The 26,369-nt window shown below is 46.2% G+C and overlaps 1 protein-coding gene across 1 annotated transcript; it reads left to right on the forward strand.

Moving 5' to 3' along the window:
* Nucleotides 1–3,106: 3,106 nt before the first annotated feature.
* BMERB1 (bMERB domain containing 1) lies at nt 3,107–26,161 on the forward strand. The gene is made up of 6 exons (XM_042480664.1): nt 3,107–3,419; nt 15,168–15,291; nt 16,060–16,133; nt 24,062–24,176; nt 24,857–24,939; nt 25,792–26,161. The coding sequence occupies exons 1-6, from the start codon at nt 3,314–3,316 to the stop codon at nt 25,911–25,913; spliced, it is 624 nt and encodes a 207-aa protein (XP_042336598.1). The 5' UTR covers nt 3,107–3,313; the 3' UTR covers nt 25,914–26,161.
* Nucleotides 26,162–26,369: the final 208 nt, after the last annotated feature.

Here is a 26,369-nt window from a genome sequence, read left to right on the forward strand (position 1 = left end):
CCCCATGAATGTGGAAAAACCCCAAATAACAAAAACACTATGTTTTTACCTCTAGGAACCTCTAGGTCCTCCAGGGCAACTCTGTGGTCAACATCTGTCAGACACTGACCATAGAACTGCACTTTAAGAGCTACAAATGCTAGTGGAGTGTCCTCTCTAGGAATCTCTCAGTCCTTCAGTGTGACCTTTGGTTAAAGCTGACCATAGAGTTTTGCTGGAGGTCCTATATATATACATGTATTGTGATTAATTTGTATTTATTTGGAGGCAAAATAACGTGAGGGTAGCTGAACTGGACAATGAAAAAACCCATTCTTTCTTAAAGTCACTTGTAAATTTTTGGACAGAAAGCATTAACAAAATTAGCAGTATCAATGAATAGCAGGAAAGGATCTGTATGACAAAGGAGACCATGGATTTCAGAGCTTTTGTACATCTGAAAATGGATAGAGATGGCTGGCCCTATCACCAAACAGCATTTACTGGGAGGTGGTTGGCAAGGAATTGGAGGGGAATACACACACACAAGTAACTTGATGTAATTTTATTGGTGACTTGAATGTCAGTGTTAGGAGTCTTGGAGGACAGTTCCCATCATCCTCATAAGGCACAGCATGTGGGGGGGGGGGGTTCCAAGCCCTTCAACAGCAGGGATGGAGCACACTTCCCATCATCCTCAGGCAATGCAGAGGTTGGGGAGGTCTCCCTCCAGTTCCCATCATCTCATCAGGCATAGCATGGGGGGTGGGTTTCAAGCCCTTGAAGAGTACGGTTGGGGAACACTTCCCATCATCCCCAGGCAATTCAGAGGTTGGGGGAGGTCTCCCTCCATTATGTTTGCGCCCTTGGACCCTCCCTCCTCAAGCTCCTTTCTGGAAACCCCCAGCATCCTTGAGCCCTCCAGGGGTGATGGGAATTATAGTCCAAAGATGGGGATTGTAGTCTAAAGGGTGCCAGCAGCAGCGAACCCATCATTCTTCTTCCCTCTGGTCCTGGAGACAGCCCTGATTCTGCAGCAGAAACAGAGGGAATATATATACATACATATATATATATACATACACACAGACATATATATGTGTGTATTTGTGTTTGCAATAGGTTTTGCTCTCTCAGGTGAGCCCTGGGAAGGGAGCGATGTATGGAGCTGGATAATATATACTGTAATATTATACACACAGTATATATATATATATATATATATATATATATATATATATATATATATATATATACACACACCGACATATGTAATACACAGTATATATATATACACACACACACCCCTATTATATCCACAGTTATATATAATGTACATAATTGTATTGACGTGAATGTCAGTGTTAGGGGCCTTGGAGGACAGTTTCCATCATCCCCAGACGATGCAGAAGGCGGGGGGACGCCTCAAAGCCAGCCTTTCTGCGCCCTGGAGCCCCTCCAAACGCTTTGGAATGAAATTCCCATCATCCTCTGGCCCTCAGGGGCGGCGCCGGCCATGTTTTCCCAGGGGATGATGGGAATTGTAGTGCAAAAGGGGGCTCTGCTGCTGCTGCCTTGCTCTCCGCCGTCCTCTGGTGGCGCCCTTTGCGCACTGCAGGCTTCCTGACTCAGGGCTGCTAGGCTTCTCTCGGGTGCCCTCCTGTGGAAACCATTGGCCTGCGGCAATTCCGCGTTTGCGCTCCCAGCGTGTCGCAATTCCCTCCTTCCTGGCTCTCTCTCGGGCGGCCTCCTGTGGCTCAAGTGGCGCACTTCGGCTCATTGACGCTTATGATCATGATGACGAGTCTTCCCTTTCCTGGGGCGCCCTCTGGTGGCGGAAAGGGAGCGTTGCAGCCATTCTAAGGCTCCAAGGGGTTCAGGATTCCTGGGTTTGGGAGACTCAGAGCTGCTGGCATCTTTGGGTCCACATTTACAACAACAATAACAATAACAATAATAATGAGGCAGGGGAGGCAAAGGCTTTGGTCCTGGGCATCCTGAAGGGTTCCCTGCTGCCCTGGAAAACAGACTGGAAAGCATGGCCCTTGGGGACTACAGCTCCCAAAAGAACCTCAGGATGGGAAGCGGGTTCCAGTCCTTGTGGCCCCAAGCTCTGCTTTTGTTTCCCTGAGGCCAAGTCACAGAGGGACCCCTGGATCCCCAAATGCATGGATGCTATGGGATATTATTAGGATTAGGATCGGGATTATTAGGGGCCTTGGTATCCACTGTGGTTTGGTTCCAGGACCTTCCATGGATCCCCAAATCCATGGATGCTCAAGGCCCATTATAGGCAATGGGATGTTGTTGTTGTTGTTGTTGTTGTTGTTGTTGTTATGGGCCCCTGGTGACAGAAGCGGGTTTGGGTCCAGGACCTTCCTTAGATCCAAAACCTATAGAAGTTCCAGTCCCATTCCATGCAATGGGGAATTCCTATTGCAATCATTGTCATTCTTCTTAGGACAGTGGGCCTTTGGGATCTTCTGAAACTTGGGTCCAGGACCCTCCTGGATCCCAAAATCAGGGGAGGCTCAAGTCCCATTATATGCAATGGGTAATCACCATCATCACCACCACCACCACCATCATCATCATCATCCTGGGCCCTTCCAGGGCTTTCTTTGGAGGCTCTTTTGACAGAGAGGCTGGATGGCCATCTGTTTTTGGGGTACTTTGATGGAGAAATTGGAAGTATAATCCAATGGCAATCCAAACGCAATCATGGGGTTTCACGTTATTGCGTGATAGACTACCACACGCAATTTCAGGCACCGGCATGCTATTTTCGGGCAATGGGAAACCAGTTCCAATGCAATTTGCATTCAGGTAAATTCGCTGAACTAGCAAATTCATGTAAATGCGTTCTGGCCCCACTTTCTTTTCATTCGAAATTAAGAGAAATCCCTCACATGTGATAAAGTCCATTTTGGTTTTCTTTTTGTTCAGCAGTAGACCTGCCTTAGCTGTCATTCCTCTATCCCTTTCTCTTCTCTCTCCATGAGGCTCTTTCCCATTGTTTGCCTGCCTGCCTCTCCCTCCCTTTCCTTTCCTTCCCTTCCCTTTATTCCCCATCCCTCCAGGCGCTCTGCTGACTGAGCATGCGCTCTGCATCCTCCTTTGCCTTCCTCCTCTTTGGGTACCAGAACGGCAGAGGGATGCTCTGAGCTCAGCTGCTCTGGCCAAAGGAAAGCCTGGCCTTGAAACCCTCTGCCTTTCCCTTTCCAGCTGAGATGGACTAAAAAAAAAAACCCAGAGGGGGCAGGAGAAGAGCCCCATAGAAAGCACCCCTCACTCACTCACTCAAACCTTACTGGGCCCAAGGATCTGCAAAAGCATGGAGTTAAAGAGATCCATCTCTGCCAGCGTGGGAGCAGAGAAGCCCCCGAGACGGTATGGGGCAGTGGAAGAAATGGAGAGGAAGGCCGAAGGGCTGGGGAAAAGTAAGGACTGCCTTTCCTTCTCTTCAGGGTTCCTCTGGGGTTCTGGTGGGGAAAAGGCTGCCCTGCTCTCCAGACTCCAACAAGATCCCAAATCCACCCAACAAGGATCCCTTCCCAAAGTGGAGCTTCTTGCGACATGTATCATGTGCAGTTTGGCTGACCCAGCAAAAGGATCACTCGTGGGTGGATTTGGGATCTTGTTGGACTTTGCTGTAGAGCCAAGCCTGCTACCCCTGGATATGTGTTCTGCTCCCCAGATGTTTGCCTCAGAACTTGAAAAGGAGATGGAGCTTGACAACTCTTGCCCATCCCTTCACATCCCCTCCTGCTTCTCCTCCATCCCTTCTTCCAATATTGACATGGAAGGAGGTGCATCTTGGCAACCTAGGGCAGCTGGGTCCCAGTTCCAGTGTTGCTAATTTGTGCTTTTTTGTTTTGTTTTGGCAACTGTAATGTTACCCTCCAGGTTGAACAAAGCCTGGACCATGCTGGCAAAGTATCTGGGCAAAGAGGCAGTCGAGAGGGTTCAGGAGAGGAGCTGCCTCAAAATTGGTCCTTTGTTATCTCTAGGGTGGCACTGCAAAAGCATGGCCCTGTTTGCAGGAAATAATGTCATGTCATATTTGGGAAACAAGAAGGAGACGGGAAAGGTTTATAGTAGACTTTCTCATTGTGACGAATCAGGCGTTGTTGGGGAAAACAATTTCAAAAATAGCATTTTGGATAACCTGATGCAACTGGCTTAACAAAGGCTCCCAAGTGTCAGATCTGTTGTCAGCTGAACACTTCTTGCTCCTCCCAAGAATGTAACCCTTGATGCTAAGGAGGTCTCCAAGACCATTGGATGAAAGACACTCACCCCGACCCCCAGGAACAATTGCTATAAAGAAAACAAGTCTTGGATTTTCACTGGCTGGAAGAATTGTTTTCAGATGATGTTTATATGCAAAGAGCTCAGATGTGGCAGAGAGTGTGGTGGAGTCACTTTCTTCAGGAGTGATTTGGTTCTGTGGTTCCTGCATGGCAGAATAGGGCAGGATTGGATGGCCCTTGAGTTCTCTTCCAACTCTACAATTCTGATTCAAGGTTAGGCAAAATATGGCCCTGGGGCTACATGCAGCTTCCCAAAACTGTTTTTGCAGCTTTGAACCCCTCCAGACTCCTATTGGCTCTCCAAATTCTCTGCGAGTGGCAAGTCACTCTTTAAATAGTCTGCAGGGCAATCTTCACTGTTTGAGAAAAATATGCTTTAAAAAAAAGAAGAAGTGGGCTTTTAATTTGGGTTCTCCCCCATTTTTGGCCTGTACTCAGGTCTCAAGGCCCAAAGAATTGGCCCCTGGACCCAGGGTAACTTGCCCAGCTCCGAAGAGGATTCTCTGCTCCTTTCCCAGACACCTTGATAGAAGAGGTCTTACTGAAAATGCTTGGAAGGCAGGACAAAGCATTTATGCTTCCCTTGTTACAGATCCTAGTCCAAATATAACTGAGAGGATGCCTTGCATGGTACACCTTCCAGCTTTCCCAAGTGTTGTTTGGGTCTTGAGTTGAGGTTTTGCGGTTGGACTTTGCCTTCATTTGTAGGCTCTTGCATCCCATGAACATGCTTTGCTATGGTACCATTGGCCAATGACACTTGGTTCTAACTCTTCCCACACCTGATTGCAGCATTGGTTTGTTGCAGTGCTTGGCATGGGTTCAAAGCTTGGTTAGCTCATTTCTTCTCCCAAACAGAGCTGAACATGATGAATAGTACCGCTTTATACAGTTCTTCTCAGAAGTAAGTCCCATTTAGTTAAGTAGGGCTTACATTTTGGTAAAGTGATGCAGGATTCTAGTTTGAGACTGTAAACCTATACAGATAGATCTGCAAGTGAGTTCCACTGAATTCAGTGGAATGTGCTTCTGAATAGACATGTAAAACATTGTATGATGAAAGAATAGGTTGGTGTATGCCACACTAGTCAACTGATTAGCTGTTAATACTTGGAGTATGATTTAAAAACAAATTTGTTTCCTTGACATTTTTCTAAACTTTTTATTTTTGTTGGTAACTTTCTGTGTCCAAAATGTGCCACTGAGCCAGATTTTTGCTGGACGAAGTTAGCATGAACACCACTTAATTACAGTTTAAGAATATTTCTGCGTGAGCATGAATGGAGAGAGTGTTTTCTTGTTCTACTACAGGTGTTAACCAGGGTGATCGTGTCATTACCAGTGCATACTTTGGTGAACCACTTCTGTTGCGATCCAAACAGTAACTTAACCTTGAATGGGAAATTTAATGTCCATAAGCTTTCCAAAGGAGACTGAGTGTGATGTAGTGTTTGAGTGGTGGACTAGGACAACACTTGAAGGCACACAACGCTGCAGATTTTACAAAAGGCCTGCTTCTACTAAAGATGAAAACTGCTCCTACTGATTTGTTGCTATGGATCAACACAGTCCTCTCCATATTGTTGAAAAATATATGACTCATGAGAAAAGACAATAATGTTTGGCAAGGAAACAATTTGGAAAAGATAATAAAGGCCCCATACAGACAGGCCAAAATAAAGCTGCTTCGGGTCACTTTGAAGGTATGCTGTTTAAATGATGCATGCGTTCTAACAGGCTGGAAGCTGCACCAAAGCCACACTCCAGTCCTAAGGACTGGAGCGCAGCTTTGGTGCAGCTTCCGGCCTCTTAAGACGCATGTGTCATTTAAACAGCATCCCTCCAAAGTGACCCAAAGCAACTTTATTTTGGCCTGTCTGTATGGGCCCAAAGTTTGGTAAGGGAGACAACATGTGGAGAGGTTGCAAAGGGAGAAGAGGCGGCGGCAGAAGGAGAAGTAGCAGCAGTCAGAGAGGGATGTTCACTGTATGCCCTCCCACTCCTGACTGCCTTGCTGCCCTCCCCATCCCAGCCAAGCTGCCTGGCACACCGACCCCAGCTACCCCTCTCTGCCACCCAGTGCACCTCTGCCATCTGCCCACTGCAGCCAGTGGTGGGGTAGGTTGCTGTTGCTGCTGCCTGACAGCCTCTTCTGGGTCTGGGGGGGTTGCTGGTGGGCCAGGAATGGGAGGAAGAAGGAAGGGAGTCCGTGGCTGCCCCTGCCACTGCCTCCTTTTTCTGCCTGGCCAACAGTTCTGCAAGACCTGGAAAGGTTTGCCAGGCAGCAGCAGCACCTTTCCCAGATGCCTGGCACACTGCTGCCCATCTTGACCTCCTTTTCCTCCTGCTGCCTTACCTTGCTTTGCACATCATTCTAGAAAGGAGTCTATGGTCATCTCTGCACCAGTGGACTTAGAAAGGGCTGTTGAGTAGCAGTAGTACCCCACTCACCACCAACAGCCGTAGTGGACTGCCTTGTCCTCCATTTGGAGAACAGGACCCAGAACAATGGATGCAAGCTACAGGAACAGATATTCCACCTCAACATTGGGAGGAACTTACTGACAGTAAAGGATGTTTGACAGTGGAACACACTCCCTTGTTGGTGTTTAAACAGAGGCTGGATGGCCATCTGTTGAGTATGCTTTGATTGAGAGTTCCTGCATGGCAGGGGGTTGGACTGGATGGCCCTTGTGGTCTCTTCCAACTCTATGATTCTATGATTCATTCCCTTCTCTTCCCTTTCCTGCCTGAATAACCCCTTTTGGGTAGAAAAAGTAGGAAAAGAGGAAGACTGCATTATATGTGGATAGATTCAATCAAGAAATCTACAGCTGCCCTGAGTTTGGAAGATCTGAGCACAGCTGTTGATTACAGGGTGATCTGAAGTTCTTTCATTGATAGGATTGTCTTAGGTTGACGTTGACCTGATGGCAATTAACAACATCACACTGTCATTATGACCACCTGTTGGTTGAAGAGCCAACATGGCATAATGGTTTGAGGATTGGACTATGACACTGGGTTACAATCCTTTCATGATCAAAGAAACCCACTGAGTGACTTGGGCAAGTGATATACTCTCAGCCCCAGAAATACCTGTGATAAGTTTGCCTTAGGTTCACCGTACGTCAGAAGTGACTTAAATGCACACAAGAACAACCTATGGGTTAACTACTGTGCTCAGCTCAGAAACTGATACGTTGACTCCTGAAAGTCAAATACATTAAAGAATTTTATTTTATTTGTTCACATTACAACAGATGGATGGTACCAAATCTGTTTGAACAAATTGAATTTGGGGTTGCTAATCAAGAACTGAGTACACTGTGTTGCCATTCAATATGGATTCCCACAGACCAGTCTCAACTTTTATTTAGTGGATGTACAAGAGAGAACAAATGGATGTACAGGGGAGAACCTAGCACACACCACGGGTCTCCCTCCCACATAGCACAGGGAACAGTCTGTACATACCTTATTCTTTAGAAGCACATGCAGTGATGACTCCATGGAGGACAGAGGGATGAAATAGACATCTGAAAAAGAGGGGAGCAGGAACCAGCAGTACTTTTCAAATAGATTTTAAGAATGGAAGGAGAACATAATGGTCAATCACCCAAAAAGTGTTTCATTCCCATCATAGCTGACATGCAGGACACGGACACATTATACTCACCATCACTTATGTCATCTAACAACTTGGTGGCATGCTGTCACCAATACTAGAGTAGGGGCAGGAATCATGTGCCCCCTGGACACTGTTGGGCTGCAACTCGTGGTATTTCTCATTGGTGATACTAGCCTGGGCTTTTCGGACTTGTAAGTAGTATTAAGGGACCAGCTTTCATTAAACTCAAAAGTGACAGGTGCCTCACCCCCTTTTGGGTCTTAGTCCCACCCCCTTGGACTCTTAGTCCTGCCTCCTGGATATGAGGGTGCTAGGTCTTGGGCTTCTCCCTTTGGGGGTTCTAGGTTTTGGGTGCAAACTTTCAGATGGGTTCTAGATTTAGGGGTGCTAACTTTTTGTGTTCCGGAAGCACCCTAAAAGGTCGGCCTTTTTGTTTTTTGCCAAAGATGTTTTTGGGGTGTATGTGTGATCCCTCTATGAACTCGTCTCAGGACCGCCGACCACGAGGAGTGGGTCCCATCCTTGTCAGACCAGCGTCCCACCACAAGTAGGCAGTCCCGCCGTCAGTCTTGGGCGTGCATCAAACTCATCTATTTCTACATCTGTTGTATCTGCATCCCATAGTCTTCCCCTCTGGGGGAGGGGGGGAGTTCAAGTCCAAAGGTCCCGCTATGGCAATGTCCCAAGCTAACATTCTCATGGCCCAGCCTGCTCCCTGGCTCTGGCAGGGGCCGTGGTACAAAACCACACATCTTCTTCTTCGTGGGCTAGCATCTCCTCCCAGGCCTTCCTCATCAGCCCTTCGCTAAGCAAGGCATTCCTCGGTGCCTTGGTCTCCCCTAGGTCACTCTCCCAGGCCATGAACCATCTATAAAGATGAACCTCCTCCCAAAGATTCCCTTTCTCTTTCAAACAACCCTTACAATTATAAATGAAATCCCATTTTTAAAAAAAAAAGCCACAACGACATGCCTTCTTTTATCTGGGCAAGGGGAAAAAATCTAGGATTGAAAATATTACAGGATGCAAGGGAGAGAAGAAGATTAGCCTTATCAAATTTAAAAATATCTTATGATGCCAGCTGTTTAATGTGAATCAAAGAATGGATCAATTTGGAGGACAAGAGACTTCTTCAGTTAGAAGGCTCAAATATAATATTCAGCTGGCATGCATATCTTTATTATTAAAAAGAGAAAGTTTTATGCGATGTACAATGGCAGTTCAATGTTAATGTCTAATCGCTGGTATGTTATGTATGTATAATGTGTAATGGTCTATGTGTTATTCATTTGATGCATAATTGTTGAATAAAAAAAACTATCTAATGAAGAACCAGACAGAGCAGAATAACAAATACTGATCTATACTAAAACCCCATACAGACTGCCAAAATAAAGCTGCTTCAGATCACTTTGGAGGTATGCTGGTTAAATGATGCGTGTGTCCTAAGAGTCCGGAAGCTGTGCCAAAGCTGCACTCCAGTTTTTAGGACTGGATCAAGGCTTTGGCGCAGCTTCCGGACACTTAGAATGCATGCATCATTTAAACAGCATACCTCCAAAGTGACCCGAAACAGCTTTATTTTGGCCTGTCTGTATGGGGCCAAAGATTCTGGCATATAGCTCACAAAAGCTAGTGGACTTTGTAGCAAAAAGCATTATTTAAAACAATTCAGTGGCCGGTTACAGACCGGCACTCACTTTAGTGCGTGACGAGCACGCACTAGGGTTCACAAAGGGCGCACTAAACGGCGGCGCCCTTCCATACGGCCGCCGCCGTGAGGACGTCACGGCCGCGCCGCCTCTAGACGGGGTGGGGCGGACGTGACGTCCTCAATCTGCGGCAGGGCGCCTAGGTGCCCTTTGCGGACCAGGAAGGAGCTCCATTTCGGAGCTCCTTCCTGGTCCGCGGCGCCGCTTTGCTTCGCTGGGCGCAGCCTTCAGACGGCTGCGCCCAGCGAAGCAAGGGAGAAAGGGGCCAAGCGGCCCCTTTCTCCCCCTCCCTGCCACCGTGGGGTGTCCTTGGGGCTTGAAGCCCCAAGGACACCCCTTTTCAGGCTGCGGGGAAGCGGCGTTTTGCTGCTTCCCCGCAGCCTGAAAAGCGGCAGATCGGGGCCTCAGTGGCTGCCGTTCTGGCAGCTCAGGCCCCGATCCGGCGGGTAAAGGGGCGGGTGCAGCCCGCCTCAAAGAGGCGGTCTGTAACCCGCCAATGAGACTTACCAATAAATTATTACCATATTGAGTGCACCAGTGGGGGAGAGGGATATGTATGTCACCACAGATGCTGGCGAAACGTCAGAAACAAACTCTTCTAGAACATGGCCACATAGCGCGCACACACACACACACACACACAAAACCCAACTCCCCAAAAATATATGGATGCTGGCCATGGAAGCCTTCAACTTCATATATGACTTGTATTATGGGTAGGAAACTAACCCTCTAGAAGTTGCTGAACTACATTTCCAGTCACTACTATCATGGGCTAGAATGCCTAAAAAGATAATGAGACTTGGAGTGCAACAACATCTGAAGGGTCACAAGTTTCCCAGAATTTCATGGAGTAAGTCAGTTTTCCACATTTAAGAACATTTTGTATGATGATAATTGTAAGTGTGAAACTGATGGAAGTTTCTATTTGGTAAATCTCCAACAAAGAAAATGTTTTATCCAAAATGAGTACCACCACCACCACCACCTTCTTCTTCTTCTTCTTCTTCTTCACTAGTGTAGCCCTACATTTTGTTACTCTTGCTACTACAGTATTCTACAGTCAGTGGACCACTCAGTGGTCTATGGATGTTACAACTCCAATAATCCTAGACAGTGGGTCCTGCTGGGGTGATGTGAATTATATTTCACCTGATTCCCAGATCAAAGGAAACAACAGTAGCACCCTTTTCTACTTGGGCCTAACTTCACTTGGATGGAATATTGTATCCAGTTCTGGGCACCACAATTTAAAAAGGACATAGGCAAGCTACAACATATGTAGACAGTAACCCAGATAGTAAAGGATTAGGAAACCCAACCCTATGAGAAATGGTTGAGGAATCAGCATGCTTAGCCCAGAGAAGAGAGATGTCTGACAGTTGACAGATGTCTTTAAATATCAGAAGGATTGTTATATGGAAAATGGGAGTGAGCACAGGGATCACCAGGGGGTTGCGGTGGGTGCTGACCACACTGCGTGACACCCAAAAGTGGAATGACACACAGCTGAGTGCACTTCCACCTCCCTGCCATGCACTGTTCTACTCAGGAGTAGAGTGATATGTGGCAGCAAGGTGGGGTGGGGTGTGTGCCCTATTGACCTGCTCCACAGGCTCCACTCCCTGCACCAGGTAACATCCCAGGCAGCAACACACTGGGAATGAACTTTTTTGCTCCTCATTAGAATAGGACCTGAAACAATGGATTCAAATTTCAAGAAAGGAAATTCTTCCTAAACAGAAGACTGTTGTGAGGGTCAGAGCTGTCTGACAGTGGAATGAGACTTGGGTATTCTGAACCAATCATCCACAACAGCTATTGTAAAACAAAAATTTATTGTAGAGAAGGTAGAAATACACTGGATCACTTTTTTGCTGAATCTGAAGAACTCCAAAAAGAAACCCCACTTTAAAACCCCAGCCCACACTCTTTTTTCCTGTTCAACCCAGATCGTTCCTCCCAACTCACCCCCCTTCACCACAGAGGAGGGAATTCTATATCAAAGCAGTCCTAACGAAAGCACCATTTGGTTCCTAGTCTCTTCTGCCTTGAGAGATCTATAGATACCGGAATAGAGGGTATCTGTTAAACATCACACCGTCATAAAACTGCCTGACTAGCGCGAATTAATTGCTGCTCTCAGCTGAAAGTTCCGGATACGTGACCATCCTGAGCATAGCCCATGGTGGCAGCAACTCTTTCCCAGAATGCCTTTCCCTGAGAGTTTTAGATACTGTACAGGTGTTGTTGACATAAGATCCATCCTATCATCTATCTGTCTGTCTGTCTGTCTGTCTGTCTGTCTGTCTGTCTACCCCATGTATCTATATAACTATATATATGTGAGAGCTTAACCCACTGGACTTCCCTTCTGCAACCTCCCTCCAATCCTTGTCCACCCCAGCATATCACCCATTCATGACAGTCCATTTAAAGCATATGAATAGTCAACTAATATCCCATTGCATAATCCCCAAAGCAGACGATTATGTGTCTAGAAGCTATCCCTACTTATCTCACTAACTTATACAATCCTCATGGCAGAATCCTCACTGAATCACTGAATGAAAGAGGATTGACACCTCAGAGGGTGGTGGGCTCTTTGGAGGTCTTTAGAGAGTGGGTGCCCACCTCACAGGTGTGAATTTTTGTAGTGGCAGCAGGCTGGACTAGATGGCCCTTAGTGTACCTTTCATATAGTTGGGATGTGTGTTTTAACATTAGAGCAGTTCTGGGCACCCTAATTTAAAAGGTTGTGGAGAAACTGGAGCGTGTCTAAAGGAGGGTGACTAAAATGGTGAAGGATCTGGAAACCATGTCCTAAGAGGAACAACTAAGGGAGCTGGGGATGTTTAGCCTGGAGAAGAGAAGGTTGATATGATAGCCCTGTTTAAGTATTTGAAGGGGTGTCACATTGAGGAGGGAGCAAGCTTGTTTTCTGCTGCTCCAGAGACTAGGACTTGGAGCAATGAATGCAAGCTACAGGAAAAGAGATTCGAGCTCAACATTAGGAGGAACTTCCTGACAATAAGGGCTGTTCGACAGTGGAACAAACTCCTTCCTCGGAGTGTAGTAGACTCTCCTTCCTTGGAGATCTTTAAACAAAGGCTGGATGGCCATCTGTCAATGGAGTGCTTTGACAGAGTTCCTGCATGGCAGAATGGGGTTGGACTGGATGGCACTTGTGGCCTCTTCCAACTCTATGATTCTATGAATATCCACACGCAGCTGGAGAGAGTTTTTTCTTCTGTTTCCCATTCTTTAATGCTGGCTATTCTGCCTACCCTTTTTAAATGTAAAAATTGTTTTATTGTTTCAGCGAGTTGACCTGAAAGGACATTTTTTAAATACATGTATCTGGATCTCAGAATTGGTATGTTCTTCTTTTCATTGCTGGCACATTCTGTGATGGAAATGCAGTCACTTTACTGTAGTATGCAAGTTTGGTTTTAGATTACCCCAAGACTTGATATAAATTGCCTTGGCCTTCCTTACCTTGCAGTCCCTCTTATGGGGAATAATAACTTTAACTAATTGTTGGGAGGGGTTTGGGGGTGTAGTAATTATTTCTACATTAGTGCTGATTGCTTCAAATGAAATTAACTTTCCCCCGTTGTCCTGCACTCCTCGTCTTTAGATAGCTTCCCTACTTGCAGGCTAAGCAAAACCACCTGAGATATGTTTGCCTAGAGTAATTATATTTTTCCATGGAGAAGCTGGAGCAAGGTGGCCAGAAGCACATGCTTTGCATGCAAAAGGCCTTGAATTCTCAGACTCTAGCATCTTCAGTTCAAAGGGATCACAAAGAACAGCTTAGACATGGTTGGTGTCCAGCACTTACTTTGGCCCTTGAGGGTTTTTTTAAACTTTGTTCAACAAATATACAAAGCATATATAGCATTAAAAACACCACATAAACATCCACATCATATCATTTACAATAACCTGAAACATCCTTCTGTGGCAAAGCAGTATCCTTCTTCTTCTCTCTTCTCCACTTGACAATTTGCCATTTGGATGCTTCAGAGTCCATTTTGCTCCAAGAGGAAGGAAGGTCCTCTTTTTGTATTTCGTCTTCTATTTTTCTTGGGAGAAGGATGTATAGAGAATAGGGGATATCTAGTAGTTGCATTTGTGTGATTGTTGTCATGGTCTTTCATTTTGATAAACTTGAAGGGGAAGCTCCAGAGATATCCGACCCCTTCCATTTGCAGTAAGGCAGTTAGCAGTTTAAAAGAACTCTTTATTAGTGTTTCTGCTCACAGGTCTTGAAATATTTGGATATTTCAGAGTTGGAATGGTTCTAAGTGTAGATAAGACTGACTTTTTTTTTTAGAGTAATGAGCAAAACAGAGCAGGATGTTCAGAAGTGGTTCGATTGCTGAGCGGTGGTGGTAGCATAGCTTAGTGAGCAGGTTCAATTGCAAAAGCTTTTAATTCCAGTTTGGGGCATTGGTTGTGGATCCATGTTAATCATAAATGTTATGTCCCCTTGTGCAGCCTATTCTGGGACCCCTCTGAAGCAAATTTTTAAATTTCTCCCTCTGTTTTTGAGATCCTCCATCAGTTTAAGAAGAAGTTCATTTTCTTCCTCTAGCCTTTGAATATAATAGTCATTTGAATTGTTTTTCTGTAGTGCTTCATTAGCAGTGTCTTCAGTTTCACATATGCATCTGGTGAGAACTGGCAGTTTGGCATCCAACTGTAGAGGTCTTTAACTAGAATTTTCCTAGGTTTCCCCAGCAAATCAGGGAATGACATGTCTGCCATCAACTGGGAGCCCTTTCAACAGCTTGAGCATGAGTTTTTGTGCTCACTTGTTAACTGTGATTTAGGTTCCTTTGTTGCTGGATAGTAGTCCACTATGGACTGTTCTTCTGATCTCTTGGTCGTATATACATTGGATGGTATATTTTACAAATGAGATCTTGAGGTTGATATCCTCCAGTTTATTAAATTATCATTGAGGTTTTAGCCAGCTCACTCACTCTGTGTAAGTCATGTTTGGTGCTTGATAACCCTTATGAGCTTCTTCTAGGAAACCAAACCTAATGCTAATACCATGGCAAATGTAATACAGTCAGCCCTTCTTATACACGGATTTCTTATACATGGATTCAAGCATCCACAGTTTGAAAATGTTAAAAAAAAGTATAAATTTCAAATATCAAACCTTGATTTTCTATTTCTTATAAGGGAGACCATTTTGCTATGTCATTATATTTAATGGGATTTGAGCATCCATGGATTTTGTTATCCACGGGGGATCTTGGAACCAAACCCCAGCGTATAACAAGGGTCCACTGTAATAGCTGGTCTGTAGTTCAGCTTGCAGGCACTAGTGAGATATTATCATTTAAATACTAGGTAGAGCCACTGCCAGCCAAGTGAGACAATATAGGACAATAAGCCATACTGTTCTAGATGGGTGCCTACTACACAAAATAAGAATTCTGTCTGCCTTTGAATTATTTTGCCTTCTTTAAAGGACCTTTGAGTTAGTCTCATTCTCTCCTTGTCTTTCCTTAGATCAACTTGACATCATTTCAATGGCTGAAACAACCATGATGCCTGAGGAGATAGAACTGGAGATGACCAAGATCCAGAGGCTTCGGGAAGTCTTAGTCAGAAGAGAATCAGAGCTGAGGTTTATGTAAGTACTAGAGGCCTTCTGGGTTACAAACTAGAGGTCTGTACCATAAAGCAGAGAGAGGTCTCTGCTTGGGTGACAGAACCTGGAGTATGAAAGAGTATGGTGGACAAGGACTGGAAGAAAGAAACCTGTATGTCACAAAGCCTGCTCTGCACTCCCAAACAAACCAGTTTGCTTCTTTCTACTGCATTGCCAAGACTGAACCTGCCAGTCTGTTTGGCTCAATCAGGAAAAGGCCCATATACACAGTTGAAAAATGAAAGGTATAGATATAGGATGGGGGACAACTGGCTGAACGAGACTATTAAGCTTACTGCACAGCCCCCAGGGATGGGATCAGGATGTGATGAAAGGGAGCAGGATGGGAACAAAATGGGTGATATCACCCATTTTATCACACGCTGGAACGCCACCAAAGTTCCCATTCAGTTCCTGATCCGTCACAGAGGAGGCATTTTTCAGGAACACTTCTGAACAATTCCTGAAAATCATCTCCTCTGGGATGGATCAGGAACGGAATGGGAACTTTTGGCAGCATTCCAGCGTGCGATAAAATGGAAGTAAAACTCTTCCAATTTGAACGATGGTGAAGAATTACATCTGAAATCCAAAACCGTATGGAGAGCCACTGTTGCCCACCACTGGGCCAAGATGGGAAGAATCAGGTCTAGTGCAAAATAGATTCCCAATGAGTCCCAAGGAACTGATACCACAAACAATTCTAATGAACACATATTATGCTCTTTTTTCTCCTTCCTGTTTCTGTAGGATGGACGATATCCAGTTGTGTAAGGACATCATGAACCTTAAGCAAGAGTTGCAGAGTTTAGTTGCAATCCCAGGTAATGTTTGTATGTATGTATGTGTGTGTGTGTGTGTTGTAGATATTACAAAGAACAAATTGTACAGTACAGTGCGCCCTTTGTTTATGCGGGGGATCCATTTCGGACTCCCCCGCGTAAAACAAATAAAGAAGAAGATGCCAGCCACAGATGCTGGCGAAACGTGAGGAAGAAACTCTTCTAGAACATGGCCACATAGCCCGAAATAATAATAAATAAAAATAAATAAATAAAAATAAAACTTTTATTTGTATCCCGCTTTTCTGTGACGAGACAATCAAACTGGCTCACAACACATTAAAATCCACATTTACAACATTGTGTCCCAAAAACCCACAAAAAACTATAGTACATCAATTACCTCTATACCCTACCTTCCAGTGAGCTCAAGGCAGGTTGAGAGCACAGTTGTGCTTGGCCCAATGTTTTTATTTGTACTTATTTTTAAATCATCTTATCAGTTCTATATTGGTTTTACTTCTTGGAGAAAGGCAGGATATGGACAAGTTGCGTACCTGTAACGGTATTTCTACAAGTGGTCATCTGCGAATACATACAAATGGGTTTACTGCGCCTGTGCAGTGCTGTTCGGAAACTTCTGGAATCACTGGGCAAAGTACCCTTTGCAACTTTTAGTAACTTTTTGTCGGTAACTCCGCCCACCCGTTATAAGGCCCCTGTGTTCCCGCTCTTTCCCCAGTTCCGCAATTTTTCCACCAAGTAGGCGATAAGAAAGAGCCAATGAGAGCAGGACACTGAGGGGAGGACGGGTGGGATTTATATGTATTCGCAGATGACCACTCGAAGAAATACTGTTACAGGTAAGCAACCTGTCCTTCTTCTTCGTGGTCTCTGCGAATCATACAAATGGGTTTAGACTGACAAGCTTAGGTAAGCGGCGGAGGGAGTATCCTGAGACCAAAGCTAGGTTCAAATAAGGTGTATTTATTCTGCACAATAAACTTTGAACCCAAGACCGATGTGTCAGTCTTTTGTACCAGAAACATCACACAGAAGTGCAGCACAAGCCAACGTGGCCAATGGAAATTCAAACATCACATCAGTAATGCAGACCTGAGGCACAAGTATCAAGTCGTGCAAATCTACGAAACATTGGGTTGCCACAGTAATTGATCAGGCAATTACCTAGGCATGTAAACAATACAGAGAAATAGCAGAAACTGATATAATTCAGAACATTGGAAAGCAGTGCAATCAATGTATCCCTGAAACCAACACTGCCCTCCCAAAGGATGCATCCCATTTAGCCCTGGTGTCCAGCCTATAATGTTTTATGAAAGTCAGGGGCTGGGACCAAACAGCAGCTTTACAGACCTCCTTCAAGGGAATCCCCGACAGAAATGCGGAGGATACCGCTATGGCCCTTGTCATGTGGGACCGAACCCTGGTTGGGAGGGGCCTGCCCAATAGTTCATAGCAGAGGTGGATGGTACCAGCCACCCATTTCGAAAACCTCTGCGCCAAGACAGGTAATCCTCTTTTCGGTTCCGAGTAGCGTTGGAACAGTCTCACGTAACAGCTGGAACCCGCAGTTCTGTCCAGTTAGAAGGCTAGTGCCCTCCTTACGTCAAGAGTGTGTAAGTTACACTCAAAGTCCGAAGTCGGGTTAGCAGCCAAGGTAGGCCAAACAATGTCCTGGCACATATGGAAGGCAGACACCACCTTCGGCACCTTGTCCCTATGGAACCAAGGAACCAAGGCTGTCTCGGCCACCAAGGCGTGACGAGTATCGCGTCCGACTGGTCCGTCGTCATCTTGGACACCACTCTTGATGATCAAGGGGAAGGGGAGAAAGGCATAGAGCATCTCCTCCGACCAGACGAAAGCGAATGCGTCTCTGAGGGATCCCTCTAGGCGCATCCTGGAGCAGAACTGGGGACAGTGGCTGTTCGCATCGGTCGTGAAGAGGTCGATCCGAGGGGTTTCCCACCGGTTGAAGAGGTCGCTGACCGTATCCGGATGAAGATTCCACTCGTGGCATACCAAGGAAGACCTGCTGAGGTGGTCTGCCAACTTGTTTTCCTCCCCGGGTAGATGGATCGCCTGGAGGATGACCTGTCTCGGGATGCACCACTCCCAAATCCGTAGGGTGATGTCGAGCAGGATCCTGGACTTGGTGCCTCCCTGCTTGTTGATGTAGTACATCACAGTTGTGTTGTCCATCCTGAGGAGGATCACCTTGCTACAAACACTCGGTTCGAACACTCTCAACGCCTTTTCGACTGCAAGCATCTCGAGGGCGTTGATGTGGAGGTCCCGCTCCTCCGGGGACCACTTTTCCTTTATGCAGAGATCAAGGAGATGCGTGCCCCAGCCTTCCAGGGAAGCGTCCGTTGTTAGAGTCATTTGGGGCTGCAAATGTCTGAAAGGCATGCCGACGCAAACGTTGTGGGAGTCTAGCCACCATCACAGGGAAGCAGCTACCGGCTTCGTGACCGTGAGCCACCTGGAGGGAGGGTCCTCCATCAGGTTGAAGACTGAGAGGAACCACGATTGGAGGGGACGTAAACGGAATCTCGACCACGGCATCACAGACGTTGTCGAGGCCATGTGACCCAAAGCCACCTGAATGTCCCTGGCCCTCACTCTCCTGTGTGCTAGGCAGAGTCTTGTGGCTGCTGCCAAAGCCGGGAAGCGGTCCTGAGGGAGAAAGGCGATGCATTATTCAGAGTCGAGGATGGCTCCGATGAATTTCACCTGCTTGGTTGGAGCGAGGTGGGATTTTTCCTTGTTGACGACCAGCCCTAGGGATACGAAAAGCTCCAATGAAAACGTGACTGCTTCTTGGAGCTCCTCGTCGGAGTCGGCGGCGAAGAGCCAGTCGTCTAGGTATGGGAAGACTCTGTAGCCCCTTTGATGGAGATAGGCCACGACCGATGCCATGCATTTCATGAAGACCCTTGGAGCTGTGGCCAGACCGAAGGGAAGGACGTTGTAATGATAGGCGGTGGAGCCGATGGTAAAGGTGAGGAATCTCCTGTGGGATTCTCGAATCCCTATGCGGAAGTAAGCATCCTTCAGGTCTACCGTCGCGAACCACAATCCCTGATGAAGCAGAGGTAGGATAGAAGCCAACGTTACCATCCGGAATCGACGGTACTCAAGGAAGTCGTTCAGTTCCCTTAAGTCTAGGATGGGTCTGATACCACCGTCTGGCTTTGGAACCATAAAGTATCTAGAGAAGAAGGCCTTAGAGAGCTGGTTGGGCTGAACAGGTGAGATCGCCCCCTTTTCCAGTAAAGTGCGCACTTCGTCGAGAAGGGTGTCCGAGGGTGGGGTGGACAGGAAAGTTCTGGTGGACGGGAGCTCTTCGAACTCGAGGGCGTAACCCCTACGGACAATGTTCAGGACCCATGAGTCGGTTGTAATAGAGGCCAGGTGTTAGCGAACGGCCTCAACCTGTCCAAAAACGTGGGAGGAGATGGGACGGAGTGCGCAAGAACACCTCAGGACCTCTTCTTCCCCTAGTCGGGCTCCTTCTGGCAAGGCTTTCGGTATTGGGACGGAAAGTTGCGCCGGCCAGAGGAGGAGGATGACTGAGCTGGATACCTTAGTCTAAGGGTCCCTTGCTGCTGGGGTTGACGGTCTTGGTGGAAACCTCTCTGTGACTGACCTTGGGAATGCATCCTCCGGGGTGGAGAGCTGAAGGAGGACGACATGCTGTGCTTCTTTGCTGCCGCCTTAATTCTGAACTTTCGGTTCAGTCTCTCATCAGTCTCAGAGTGGAAAAAGCCCGAACCGTCTAGTGGCATGTCCTCGATGGTGGACCTCACGCTCATATTAAGGTCCGATCCCCGAAGCCAGGCATGTTGACGGAGAGCCATCGAAGCAGCACAGTCAGCTACATTCCTAGAGGCAGTGATCACCCAACTGCCAATGGAATGGGCTTCATCCCTGACTTCGACCAGCCGCCGTTGAGCCTCATCTGGGATGTCTGGAATGATTGGCGAAATACAAGGCCCCCATGCATTGTAGTTTATGGCCTTCACGGCCAGGGCTGCAGTGGAGTAGGCCTTCTTAGCGAGCCCGTCAATCTTCCTAGCCTCTCGGTCCGTGGGAGAAGTTGCTTGCTTCGGGATGAAAGACTGCTGGGCCCCTTCCACAATGGCCGAATTTTGCTTGGGGTGGTCAGCCAACGAGGAGCAACATGCGGGGGAGACCCTATACAGGGACTCAATCTTGCGAGAGTAGCCCGTCAGAGAAGCAGGGGCATCCCAGGATCTCTTGATGATGGTCTCAAGAGATGGCAGCAACGGAATGGAGGGCGGTGTCGGGACTCGACTGTGAACCCGACGCTCGACAGGATCCTTAGCCTCCTCTTTGGGGTATGCCAATTCAATGTCAAGCGCCCTTGACATCTTGATGATGTGCTCGTTGAACGAGCGCACATCATCGGTGGGGAAGGCAGGCTCAGGGTGATGCATCCGCTGGGGAGATCCCTGTGCAGACAACTCATCCTCCGAGGGCTCGTCCGAGGAGTGTATGACGACTTCGGGTTCAGAGTCGGAGTCTGGCCGTACGACCTGGTCAAGCTGTCACAAAGGTGCAGCAGGTTGTGTCCCCAACAGCTCCAACGGCTCCAGGGGAGCTATGGTGGATAAAGGAGGCTTAGGGAACGAAACCAGTTGAAGGCCTGCCTCTGTCGGGAGTCGCCAGACAAAGGTTGAGTCTGGCCGCAAACCTCCGGAACACAAGCTCCCTCGGTACCGAAATGTAATAGCGGTCCGTCTCGGAATCGTAGAACATGTCGGCATGGTCGTCCTCGGGAATTTCCTCTCTCTCATCATCGGAATGGATGAAGGGGAGAGTCGCGGGCTCCGTGGGGTCAAGAACGGCTTGTCGGTGTCGAGAAGGGCGCTCCTTGGTGTGTGATGTCCCTGGGGCCGGGGTCCCTTTGGACGAGCTCTTGACCGGGGAGCGGGATTTGCCCGAAGCATGGTCCTTCTTAGAGGAATGCACCGCCTCAGTCAGGTCTCGGGTCGGCCTCAACTTCTTGGCACTGTGTTCCGTTGGGGGCTCGGTGGAATGCTTCTTCTTGGAGGAGTGCAGAGCCGCCCCATGGTCCTCCGGTGGGAAGAATGAATTCTCTGTCAGATTGGAGAGGAACATGCCTCCAGCAGGTTGGGACTTGGCTGCTCTGGACTTATCGGGAGAGTGTCTCGGTCCCAAGGCCTTCACCTCCCTCGATCCCGAGGAGGTAGCATCGGCCGACTTAGGAGCGTCTCGGGATGGCTTAGAGGTCGTTTTAGCAGTTGCGGCCGTCTTGTCGGTGGGGTCGATATCGAGCCCTCTCGCAGATCTGGAGTCGGAGCCCTCGGGGGCGATTTCTTCTTCAAAGCCGACTTGAGCTCAGAACCCTCGGTCCCCGATGTTTTGTGGGGGCACTTGGAGGGCTTGTTGGTGGCACTGGATCTGAGGGAATCACTGGCCACATCAGGGGCGGCAGTTGGTTCGCCAGAATCCCGGGACCTGGAGGCTGCAGGGGCCGAAATGACACTGGAACCACTGGCCTGGGAAGAAGATGCGGGGGCTGAGGCCGATGTCGCGGTGGCTGATGTCAGGTAGAGACCCCCCCCTCCTGGATCTTGCCCTGAGCAATGGCAGAAGTAAGCTGGGACTCATGGGTCTTTCTAGCCTGCAACGACAACGACTTACACAGGGAGCAGGCCTTGGGGTCGTGATCCTTTCCCAGGCATAGAAGACATGAAGAATGGGGGTCCTGCACAGGAATCTTGCCTCCGCAGCTATCGCATCTCTTGAACGAAGCCGGAGACATTTTACCAAAGTCGACAAAACCGAATGGGAGTAGAGATATCGAGGTCAACGAGCCGAGAGTCCAGTGTACTGAAGGTCAGAAGAAAGCGAATGGTCAAAAAACGGTCCGAGGTCAAAAACACAGTGATTCCGAAAGAGCTAATGAAAGCAGTGAAGTTCCCTAAAGCAGCTAACGCGGCGGAAAAAAGGAACTGGGGAAAGAGCGGGAGTGCAGGGGCCTTATAACGGGTGGGTGGAATTACCACCAAAAAGTTACTAAAAGTTACAAAGTGTACTTTGCCCAGTGATTCCAGAAGTTTCCGAACAGCACTGCGCAAGCGCAGTAAACCCATTTGTATGATTCACAGAGACCACGAAGAAGAAAAATAAAATACTAGCAAGCTACAAGTAAGTAGATTGCTCAGTTTTGTGGATCGGTGTGTCTCACAAATCCAAACCCTACATTCTAATCCAGAGTTTTAGGAAAGTACTTTAGGGAAGTAAATAGTTCTAGCCCCCCAGTAGTTACAGTTTATAACCTTAAACTAAGTTATGTCTTAAATTGGAATTTTGTAATTGTGCTGGCCAAATGGCTGTAATAAAGTTTGTTGTTGTTGTTTATAACTTTTATAGTTACATTTAAAAATAGTTCTTTGTTTTCTTAATCATTCCAAATGAATGAAAATAATTATTGTTGTTATTTTCAATGGAATCATGAGAAGACTAAGAATGGGGAGGGCAGCTATGAAAGAACTAGAAAAGATGCTAAAATGTAAAGATATACAACTGAGCATGAAAATTAGAATCGTACAATTTGTATGTATGGATACGAAAGCTGGACAGTTAAGAAAGTGGGTAGGAAGAAAATCAATTGATTTGAAATGTGGTGCTGGAGAAGATTGCTGAGGATAACATGGACAGAGGAGAAATCAAACAGATCAAACTAGAAATCTCTATGGAAGCCAAGATGACTAGACTAAAGCTGTTGTACTATGGCCACATCACGAGAAGGCACAAAAAAAAGTAATGCTAGGAACATTGGAGGGAAACAGAAAGAGAGGAAGGACGAATGCTAGATGAATGGACTCTATAAAAGAGGTCGCAGGTATGAATTTTCAGGAACTGAGCAGAGAAGTAGAGGAGAGGTAATCTTGGAGATATCTCATCTACAGAGTCACTAAGGGTCGAGATCCAATCGAGAGTGGATAACAAAACCAATAAAGGCAATAGCAATAGAATTTATATTTCTATACCACTTTGCAGTGAACTCAGCACACTCTAAGCGGTTTATAATCTGTAAACCAATCGCCCCCAACAAGTTTGGTACTAATTTTACTGACCTACAAAAGGAGGGAAGGCTGAGTCAACCTGGAGGCCTCTGAGATCAAACTCACAACATTGTGGCTGCATTACTGGCATTTAACCACTGTACACCAGGGCTATTACAGTCAATTCACTTTGGGAGGTGCCATCCTGTCCATCTCAGACAGCAAAAGGTCTTGGGCCAGTCCTGAAAGATGCCTTCCAGCAAAGTTGGAAACATAAGCCTTGCTAGAGAGGCCATTCTATTCTGTTTTGGTCAGGCCCCACCTGGAATACTGTGTCCAGTTCTGGACCCCACAATTTAAAAAGGATGTGGAGAAACTGGAGCGTGTCCAAAGGAGAGTGACCAAAATGGTGACAGGTCTGGAAACCATGTCCTATGAGGAATGACTTAGGGATCTGGGGATGTTTAGCCTGGAGAAGAGAAGGTTAAGAGGTGATATGATAGCCCTGTTTAAATACTTGAAGGGATGTCATATTGAGGAGGGAGCAAGCTTGTTTTCTGCTGCTCCAGAGACTAGGACTTGGAGCAATGGATGCAAGCTACAGGAAAAGAGATTCCAACTCAACATTAGGAGGACCTTCCTGACAGTAAGGGCTGTTTGACAGTGGAACACATTCCTTCCTCGGAGTGTAGTGGACTCTCCTTCCTTGGAGCTCTTTAAACAGAGGCTGGATGGCCATCTGTCAGGGATGCTTTGATTGAGAGTTCCTGCATGGCAGAATGGAGTTGGAGAGGATGGCCCTTGTGGTCTCTTCAAACTCTATGATTCTACGATTCTAGTAAGTAAATTGTGTTATTTTCTTCTAATCAACTTCTCTGCTCCCAGAAAAAGACAAGACAAAGCTCCAGAAGCAAAGAGAAGATGAACTGATCCAGAAGATCCACAAACTAGTGCAGAAAAGAGACTTTCTTGTTGATGATGCAGAAGTGGAAAGATTAAGGTAAGCATATTGCCCATCACAAAGACAGAGAATCATGGCCATGCTGGTTGTGTTTTGGTGGCCGTTGAGGTCTAACAACATCTGGGGTGTGGGGTGGGGACTACAGTTTCCCTAAGCTATGGGAGAAAGAGTATGTTTCTGTGACATGAAAGAAGGCAAAAGCAAACCCTGTGATAGGTTCACCTTAGGATCACCAGAAGTCATAAATGACTGAAGACACACAACAGCATACATTAAAATAAAAGATATTGTGGTAAGTCTTAGTTTATTTCTGTGCTCCCCCTCCCAGCCACGTTCTCAGATTTCAGATTACAGTTAGAGTAAGGGACTATAATCTTAGTTTGTACTCAAAACATATCGTTAATATTACTTCTCTGTAATGTTTAGGTATATTTCTTCTTTCTCATATAGTCAATTAATGTTTCCCGTCCTTTAGCTCTTTGCCTTTCATTCTGTGCATATTTCATAAGCCCTGTTGAAATCACCTTGTTCCTTCCCATACTTTGAGTGCACCTTGGATTCTACATGCTCACTGAATGTATTAAGTACTGTTTGCTTTTATTAGTCCTGTACTTTCTGCGTCCATTCAATATCTTGCAGTTGCACTATTTAAAACACTCTCTCACACGCCGTACTGATGTCCTTCCCTACTATTTAATTGTCATTTTACTCAAAATCAGGGAGAAGGAGGAAGACAAGGAGATGGCCGAGTTCCTTCGAATCAAATTGAAACCCCTAGATCTCCTTGTAAGATCTCCTATAGGTGAGTTTTCAGACATGCATGAAATCATTATAAAATTTTAACAGACTAAAGAATATTATGAACTTTTAAGAAACTATCTTACGCCAACAGGTCATTGCTGCTGCATAAAAGCTAGCCACCCTTATTGTTATTGCTGGGCTCTGGTCTGCCAGCAAATAAGATACATAAAATTCATCAGTTCTTCCAGAAAAATGACTAAGAATTGGGTAGATAAAAATATGACAATAGTCATAGTAAAAAGGACAATACAACAATACATGACCCATGACCTATAGTCTCCACTGTACCAGTTCTACATGGGCATGTGCGTGCATGGTAGGGAATATTTTTGTATCTCCCTTCCAATAAGGCTGAAGGTAAAGCATTAAATTTTGCTAAAGTAAATGCTATCCTCTATTCTGGAAGGGTTAGAAGACTCAAATGGTTAGCTAACAAAAAAGCATAGGCCACAAATAGTTCATGCTAGTTGTTCACGTGCTTTAAATGTTAAATGCAGTTTTAAGTTCTAAGCTGGATATAGTGGACCCTTGTTATCCGCTGGGGTTTGGTTCCAAGATCCCCCATGGATAGGGTTGCCATAATTGTCCACTATTACCAGGGACAAAATGTAGGACAAATTCAAGACCAAACTGTAGGACAACTGCAGGACAAAACTCAGCCCAAAATGTTGGACATTTAAGGTTCTCCCTTTTTCTTTCTTTATAAAAAATGGAAAATCAAGGTTTGATATTTGAAATTTATACTTTTTTTTGAACATTTTCAAACCATGGATGCTTGAATCCATGTATAAAAAAATCCGTGTATAAGAAGGGCTGACTGTACTAATAATGTTCTTTGTTCTGGACATCACAGGTACGCCCACAGAGAAGAAGGCAAAACCTCCACCTCTTCCTCCAAACAAGCCCACCATTGCTAAAACAGGAATTGCTATTATTAAAGATTGCTGTGGGACCACCCAATGCACCATCATGTAGCTCTACCCATTCTCTTGGGCATGCCTTCTTTTTAACACATCTACCTGATGGATGAAAAACTGTAGCGGGGGAAAGGAAGTAAAGCATCTCAAAATCTTGATAGTTGCGTTTCCTGTACTGTTTCCTACAGTAACTGTTGTAGTGCTGAATGTATCACTTGGTGACTCCTTCACTGTTGCATGGATCACTCAGCGAGCATGCCTAGGTAAGACAAGAAATATATCTCAATATAACTATATCCAGAGTACAGAAAGGACTTGTCAAATTATACATATTCAAGAGAAATGGTTGTCAGGTAACACATAGGTGTGGATTTTTTATCCTCCTATAAAATATGTTTATGGAGAGGAGAAATCCTCTACCCCAAGTCAGCTGAGAACTAGAAAAATCATACCGAGTAACATGTAGAATAGTGGTTTAATTGTCTGTGTGTACAGGATGCATTTTACACTTTTC

The sequence above is a fragment of the Sceloporus undulatus genome, chromosome 8, assembly GCF_019175285.1.
Source record: "Sceloporus undulatus isolate JIND9_A2432 ecotype Alabama chromosome 8, SceUnd_v1.1, whole genome shotgun sequence".
Classification (NCBI taxonomy): Eukaryota; Metazoa; Chordata; class Lepidosauria; order Squamata; family Phrynosomatidae; genus Sceloporus; species Sceloporus undulatus.

Excerpts from the sequence above, each read along its gene's own strand:
- BMERB1 (XM_042480664.1), top strand. The coding sequence starts at position 3,314 with ATGGAGTTAAAGAGATCCATCTCTGCCAGCGTGGGAGCAGAGAAGCCC. Across the intron at positions 24,177-24,856 it reads GCAGAAGTGGAAAGATTAAG|GGAGAAGGAGGAAGACAAGG; the intron begins GTAAGCATATTG and ends ACTCAAAATCAG. Across the intron at positions 24,940-25,791 it reads CCTTGTAAGATCTCCTATAG|GTACGCCCACAGAGAAGAAG; the intron begins GTGAGTTTTCAG and ends TGGACATCACAG.